The 7372-nt window shown below is 39.4% G+C and overlaps 2 protein-coding genes across 5 annotated transcripts; both read left to right on the top strand.

Annotated features, from left to right (window-relative positions):
* The first annotated feature begins 12 nt into the window (after window positions 1–12).
* On the top strand, window positions 13–4362 carry LOC104805147 (sucrose transport protein SUC3). 4 transcript variants are annotated; one of them, XM_010529583.1, is made up of 14 exons: window positions 13–462; window positions 1106–1171; window positions 1397–1495; window positions 1594–1658; window positions 1736–1820; window positions 1905–1938; window positions 2070–2169; window positions 2274–2349; window positions 2496–2834; window positions 3022–3165; window positions 3267–3500; window positions 3571–3634; window positions 3738–3781; window positions 3929–4362. In XM_010529583.1, exons 1-14 carry the CDS (start codon window positions 178–180, stop codon window positions 4094–4096), a joined length of 1803 nt encoding a protein of 600 aa, XP_010527885.1. In that variant the 5' UTR covers window positions 13–177; the 3' UTR covers window positions 4097–4362. The 4 variants fall into 4 exon arrangements, with proteins under 4 accessions (XP_010527885.1, XP_010527884.1, XP_010527887.1 ...); XM_010529582.1 differs by having other exon boundaries at window positions 3879–4362; XM_010529585.1 differs by having other exon boundaries at window positions 332–462; window positions 1619–1658.
* On the top strand, window positions 4157–5624 carry LOC104805942. Its single transcript, XM_010530661.1, has 2 exons — window positions 4157–4179; window positions 4893–5624. The coding sequence occupies exons 1-2, from the start codon at window positions 4157–4159 to the stop codon at window positions 5464–5466; spliced, it is 597 nt and encodes a 198-aa protein (XP_010528963.1). The 3' UTR covers window positions 5467–5624.
* Window positions 5625–7372: the final 1748 nt, after the last annotated feature.

The following is a 7372-nucleotide window of genomic DNA, read 5'->3' as shown; positions in this document are numbered from 1 at the left end:
CCCCCCCCCCCCTCGAAATTGGACTCCTTCAGATCTTGATCTTCGTCTCCATCCCTCTCTCGCGGGACCCCTAGAATCAGATCGGCGATTGGATTTTGCATGTTTTTGAATCGAATGAGATATTGATTGACAATTGAATTGGGGATATTGTGGACTCGGTCGATTGGAGGACGAGTTATGTCCGGGAAGGGTGACTCGGCGGTGTCGATTTCGGTCCCGTACCGGAATCTGAGGAAGGAGATTGAGTTGGAGATGGTGACCCATCACCAGACCGGACCGTCTTCCTCCGTTTCGTCGTCTTCCTCTTCTCCTCATCAACGGTCGGATCATCCAAATCAGTCAGATGTGGAAACTGCGGCGCAAAATTGTAGTTTAGCGACTCTGATCCTCAGTTGTACGGTCGCCGCTGGTGTTCAGTTTGGTTGGGCATTGCAGCTCTCTCTTCTCACTCCTTACATCCAGGTACCGATTCTCGTTCTTCTCTCTGTCATTTCCGTTTTTGGTTTATTCTAGGGTTTTCCCGCAACTGGATGCTCTATCGTATCTACGTTGGTCGTTACTGTATAGTTTGTACGAGTAAGTACAGTACATTTTGCTGTACATACTACATAGCCAGAAATCATGCGGTCTAAGTTTCTTCGTTTCTGGTCTAAAGTAAAGCTGTTAACCCATTTTTTACATTGGGATGAGATTTCACAATCAATGCGCGAAGTAGAGTTACAATACTTTCTCCTAGGGAATTCGTATGATATTATCTGTGTCACGACAGCTTCACTTTAGGGTGAGCTGCGGCTTGTGCATGCCAAAAATGGAGGTACCATGTAGTTCTTCTAGTGTCCCTCTTCCACCTTCACGTAGTAAAAGCTGCAAGAAGCCTTCTCGCGGTGTCTGCAGCATAGATTCAAACAAGTATGTGGGAACAGCATGAAGTTAAAATATTTACATGCTAATTCGGTGGGTCATTTTTAGGCATTGGCCTATAGTTACGGATAGCCATGAAGGAGCTTAGGTCATTTGCTAACGGACGTTGTTGGCTATTCAAACTGTTGTCACTTATGAACCCTTTGGATGTGTCTGACATTGTTGCTTTGACTGATTGGTGCAGACACTTGGAATAGAGCATGCTTTTTCTTCGTTCATATGGCTTTGCGGTCCAATTACCGGCCTTGTGGTAGGTTTTCTTATTCTCTCCATTTGTTTTGTTGAAATTAAATTAATCTTTTGGAAGGAATGTATATGTGCATATAATGATGTGCAAAACTTCTACGTGCAGATTTCACTAGAAGTAATATGCTATCTGTAAATGATCAGAAACTTTTTATTGTGTGAATGTGAGACATTCTTTTGTTACATTTAGTTGGAAGTCACCTGATTTTTTTTGCTTGTTGGGTTTTAGGTCCAACCTTGTGTGGGCATTTGGAGTGATAAATGCTGTTCCAAGTATGGAAGAAGACGCCCATTTATTCTTGTTGGATCACTCATGATCTCAGTAGCTGTAAGGACCAGAAGAATATACACTTCTCTCATTTTCCATTTAACAAAGAACCGATATCTACCCTGTTTACATACGCTAAACAAATCCTTTCAATTTAGGTGATAATAATCGGGTTTTCTGCAGACATCGGATATCTATTAGGGGACACAAAGGAATCTTGCAGGTTGGTCATCCCTTTTTGTTGTATCTTTTTTAGTGAATTCGAAAATTGAATTAATGAATGTATATCCTTAAATGCAGCAATTTCAAAGGCACACGGACAAGGGCAGCTTTTGTCTTTGTCATTGGGTTTTGGATGTTGGATCTTGCGAACAATACAGTGCAGGTGAAGATTTGTTTTTTCCCATTCTACAAGAGTTAGTGCTCATTGCCTTATTTCTAAAAATGTGGCTTCCTGCTTTTGTTTCAGGGACCAGCTCGTGCCCTTTTAGCAGATTTATCAGGTGAATGACCAAATCCCACCTTACCATTTAACTTCCAAAATTTTGCATGACAATGTGGAAATAGATGGGATATATTATGCTTCTTGTTTTGTTTGTTCTAAACTTTTGAGATGTTTCAATCTTTATCTAAGGTCCTGATCAGCGGAATTCTGCAAATGCTGTGTTTTGCTCATGGATGGCCGTTGGAAACATTCTTGGGTTTTCTGCCGGTGCTAGTGGACATTGGCATGAGTAAGTTTGGTTATTGTTATCTCACAATCTAAATTCCTTTTTCCTTTTGCATTTTCTCATCGGTTGTGTCATATCAAGTGATAAGTTGGCCTTTTTTTTAACAGATGGTTTCCATTCCTTAAGAGTAGAGCTTGCTGTGAAGTTTGTGGAAATCTGAAAGCAGCATTTCTTCTTGCAGTGGTAAGTTTCACATGTGTATATTCTCTGAGACATGCACTGTCACGTATACAATTCTGTTAAAAATTTAAAATGATTTAGAACATACTGTTCATTATAGTTCACTCTGGCATCCATTCTGGTTTGTCTGAAGAGTTAATGTATTTCAGGTGTTCCTTACTGTATGTACTCTTGTGACTCTCTATTTTGCTAAAGAGATTCCGCTAACAAGCAATAAGCCCAACCGCTTACCAGATTCTGCTCCTTTGTTGGATGATCTCCAACCTAACGGGCTTGTGCGCTCAAATTCGAAGCATGGTACGGCCAATGGAATCAAATATGAGAGTGCACCGGAACATGATATGGATGTCAGGCTTGGCAAGTCAAAGACTGAGCATCAGAATGAGACTTTTGACGGCCCTGGAGCTGTTCTGGTGAATTTATTAACCAGTTTAAGACATTTACCTCCTGCAATGCATTCTGTCCTTATCGTCATGGCTCTTACATGGGTGAGTGCTGAATCCTTTAGGCACCAAGAGTTGCTAGGAAATTATTATGTAACTTTGTCCTGGCGTTGCCTAGTCGTATTACTACATTTATCGCCTTTCCATCAGTGTTTTCTGTTCTGAGTTCCACATGTGGTCTTTAATTCCACTTGTCCTCTTCTCTTAATTTTGATATTGGGCTTACGTGCAGTTATCCTGGTTCCCCTTTTTTCTATTCGACACTGATTGGATGGGGAAAGAAGTTTACCATGGGAATCCGAAAGGAGATTCTCTTGAAGTGGAACTCTATGATCAGGGCGTTCGCGAAGGTGCATTTGGTTTGCTACTAAATTCTGTAAGAATCAATGCTGCAATCAACAAAACGAGTGTTTCTTGTTTGCTCATAGAATGAATGAGCCCATAAATTTTATCATTTTTCTTTGACGTTTTTTGTAGGTGGTTCTTGGGATTAGCTCGTTCTTTATCGAGCCAATGTGTCAGCGGATGGGTGCAAGGGTTGTCTGGGCACTGAGTAATTTTACAGTGTTTGTGTGCATGGCAGGCACAGCTATCATTAGCTTGATGTCTCTCAGAGACTACTCTAAAGGAATTGAACACATAATAGAAGGAAATGAGACAACCAGAACTGCGGCTGTTATTGTCTTTGCACTTCTTGGTTTTCCTCTTGCTGTAGGTGTCTTATCTTCTCTACTTCTCGTCCCTCTTGCAATTCTTCTCTAAAATATGATACGTTCTGCAGATCACATATAGCGTCCCTTTCTCAGTCACGGCAGAGGTCACTGCTGGCTCGGGTGGCGGCCAAGGTCGGCATATACTACATGCCATTGTCTATGCCTTACCTTAGATTTTTTTTTGGGGGGGTTTGGGAAAGCTGATTCCCGATAGTTTTCTAACGATTTTTTGCAGGACTGGCTATCGGAGTATTGAATCTTGCAATCGTTATCCCACAGGTAGATGAATCCACTTGTTTCCTTCCTCCTTTTTTACACACCTCGAACTGGTAACTCATATCTTCACAGTTCGATATGGTCTGTCTGATCTGAGTAGAATGCTTGTGTCGTGTGTGTGTATATATATATGGGTGTGGTTTCATTCAGATGGTGGTATCTCTTGGGGCGGGTCCATGGGATGCACTATTCGGGGGAGGAAACCTACCGGCGTTCGTCTTGGCCTCTATTGCTGCCTTTGCAGCCGGAATCATCGCCATGCGTAAGCTGCCCGATCTCTCCACTTCCTTCAAGTCCTCTGGCTTCCATTTCGGTTAATACACGAACAGACAGCTCGGTTTACAAGTAATAGAATGGAGACGTCCACATATAGCAACGATGAGGTGGTTCGGCATATTCAGGTTATAAGATTTGAGATTGGTTTTGATTCTTTGTCCTCCTCCTCTCCCCACATGTGTTTATTATTTCAAAGCTTTAGGTTTTTTTTAATTAATGTATATCTTTAGCTTTTGTAATAACCGAGATAGGTGAACTTGTGCTGACTGCTGATCCTTTTATACCAAAGTTTTGAATTTTTCGGTTTAGTGGGCATTTGTCCTTATTTTGATTTTACGCAAAGTTCAGAATTTGTTTCCATTTTAGTCTTCCCATTTGAATTTGAACAATATTATCTTATTAAAAATCACGGTACAATTTTTCTCTCTTGTTTTGTTTATTTTTTTTATAAGGTTTTATTTATTTATTGCTAAAATCAAATCAAAATTTAAGCTAAAACAAATCTAGATTTTGTACTAACTCGGAGTAAGATTTAATATTCCAAAATTTCATGCTAAACATTGTTCAACAGGTACATCTTTAATTTAAATTGCGTAAATCCGAATCTTAAATATTTATTTATTTGAAACGAGAAGTATACTAATGCTATAAACCAGTATGTAAATATACTTCTTATCCGAAGGCCCAATATATAACATCGGCTCAAATATATACCGAATGGGCCCATCATTTCATTTCTCGATTATTATATGATCTAATTCTCGAAACCGATAGGCCACGTGGCACAAAACCAGCCAAAGACCCTTTTTTTGGGTTCACATATCCAAAAAAAAAAAAGCCTCCCTCTCTCCATCAATCCCAGTCTCCCGCATTACCAACAAAATGGCAACTTCCTCAATCCCATCCCCGGCGGTCGTATCCGCCGGCGTCCACCGCCCCCTCCGCAGAACCGTTGCACTTCCCTTTCCATCCTCTGTGGCCGCAAAAACTCACCGACCAATCACTACTCTTCGCGCCTCCTCCGCCGCTGCATCGGCTGGCGGGGGCGCGGAGCTCACTACGGCGATCTGGTGGCGAATCTCCTGCTAGGCCTAACCGTACTGTGGCTACCGCTAACCCTAGCGGCGGTGTCGAGGGCGTTTAACCTCCGTTACAGGTTCACGAATCTGAGAGTGACGGTGATATCGGGACTGACCGGAGAGGACAGGAGCGACTTCTCGTACACGGCGATAAAGGACGTGAAGGTGGTGCCGAGGTTCATCGGAGAGTGGGGTGACATCGTCATAACGTTGAAGGACGGGACGAAGGTGGATCTGAGGAGCGTTCCCAAGTTCAGAGAGATCGCCAAGTATTGCTTAGCCATGGCCGATCAACCTGCGGTCTTGAAGGAATCTGCCCCCAAGGGCTTCTGATCTTTTTCTCTCTCTCTCAATTGATTGTGAATTATGTTCCTAATAACGGATTACATATATATGTATTTACTCGTATATTGGTTTCTGATACGATAAAGTTTGGGGGGAGAAAATATTTTATGGGCTTTTTGAATTTGAAGGTTGAGGTTATTTGGGCTTTTGATTAATGGGCCTCAAGTTAAAATTCATAATATGACGCATCATGATGGGCTTTATAAACGATGGATAGATTGTAATCCAATTGTCAGAGAAAACTTCCACGCGCACCACGTGCGAGTGTTCATCACGCGCCATGAATTCCCGGTAAAATGAGAGCGCGTGGGATTTGGATTTGGATTTGGTGTTGTACCTTTTCACGTCAATAAGCCACTGAACATGTATTATTGAAATATTCGTTTAATGAATTTATTTACTTTTAAATAAATTATACTTTTTTTTATCTATTTTTAATTCCTTAATTCTTTTAGAAGAATTTTTTTTGCCTCATTCTTATCCACGTTCTAAAAAAAATCACAGTATCCCTTTTTAATATTTTCCTATTGATGAGAAAAAAAAGAAAGAAAAAAGAAAAATGAAGACTCAAGTGGCTGTCTCAGTCACGTAAAAATGTTTGTCCGCAGCAAATGAAATAAAATCAATAAACAAATAAAAGTGATATATTATACTTATGTTCATGTTTGGTCCTTACTCCTACACAAGCTCCCGACTTCGGGACATGCTCTCTCCCTTCAATGAGTGCGACCACACACACTATATAGACTTCTAATTTATTTATTAAGCATTTGCATCTTACTTATTTATTTATTCATCCCATGAATGATGTTGTTTTATCCGTAATTTCATTTGCATTTGCATCATCTAAAAAAACTATATATATATATATTAGATTTTGTAAATCCAACAAATTAGGATTAGGATGTGATTTGGGTTTAATTAAGATCCATTGGATTCCAATTTATTCTTGAAACGCTCTTTTTACTATTTTTGAGAAACTCGGTGAAAAATGATACAAGACAGACTTTTGGACAGGAGGTCGATGACAAGTAAGTAGAGCCCTATCACACTCCTATGTATATATATATATATATATATATATATATATATATATGTATGTATGGCTTTGCTTTGATGTCTGACACATTCTCATCAAATCTGAGGCAGTCTTCACCATTTCCATTTGACCACCTTCTTTGTTTTATTCTTCATTTTCTTTTATTAATAAATATTTGTATATGCGTGTATGTATGTGTGTATGTATGGTTAATTTGGTTATGCATGTTATCCATACGGTTAACCATACATACTATAGACCTAATCGGTTGTTTTCAATAGATAAAACCATGTACATAGTGTAAATTATTATTTTTCGTATACACAAAAGATATATATGAATATGGAATATGGATGATGAATTTTACAATCTGTCACTGCAAATATATAGATGGGTCTCTCAACTTTCAGTAAAGAAGATAATTTTGCAGAATTCCGAAATTCTCTCTCAAGCTTTATGTCACATTGTCACACATGCTGTGGCACATTGTGTAAATGTACGGTGCATATGTATATACACGTGCATGTGACGTACGTGTATCAGCATGCATGTATACCTCGTACACAGTTTTTATGTGCATCGACGCACAGACCTCGTTCGGAATTCTTGGATGCGATTCATATATATTTCCTCATAAAGCAACGACAAACTTTGTAGTGGTTCAAGATTTGCACCTAAACAATGTGGACTCATGTTATACTATGCATTTTATAATATTATATATATATATATATATATATATTCGGTGTTTGAAATCATATTTGCTTTGCGATTTAATTTAGATATTCCTAATTAATCATATTTTATTTAACAGACAATTAGCGGCGTTGGGATAATTATTCGGTCAAATGACCA

The sequence above is a fragment of the Tarenaya hassleriana genome, unplaced genomic scaffold (assembly GCF_000463585.1).
Source record: "Tarenaya hassleriana unplaced genomic scaffold, ASM46358v1 Cleome11, whole genome shotgun sequence".
NCBI lineage: Eukaryota > Viridiplantae > Streptophyta > Magnoliopsida > Brassicales > Cleomaceae > Tarenaya > Tarenaya hassleriana.
This window is presented reverse-complemented; position numbering and strand designations above follow the sequence as displayed.

What these genes read in the sequence shown, in the direction of transcription:
- LOC104805147 (XM_010529582.1), top strand. Translation starts at nt 178, where the DNA reads ATGTCCGGGAAGGGTGACTCGGCGGTGTCGATTTCGGTCCCGTACCGG. An exon ending in CACTCATGATCTCAGTAGCT is followed by an intron (nt 1,496 to 1,593) that starts GTAAGGACCAGA and finishes CTTTCAATTTAG; the next exon opens with GTGATAATAATCGGGTTTTC. An exon ending in GACACAAAGGAATCTTGCAG is followed by an intron (nt 1,659 to 1,735) that starts GTTGGTCATCCC and finishes CCTTAAATGCAG; the next exon opens with CAATTTCAAAGGCACACGGA.
- LOC104805942 (XM_010530661.1), top strand. Translation starts at nt 4,157, where the DNA reads ATGAGGTGGTTCGGCATATTCAG. An exon ending in AGGTGGTTCGGCATATTCAG is followed by an intron (nt 4,180 to 4,892) that starts GTTATAAGATTT and finishes AAAAAAAAAAAG; the next exon opens with CCTCCCTCTCTCCATCAATC.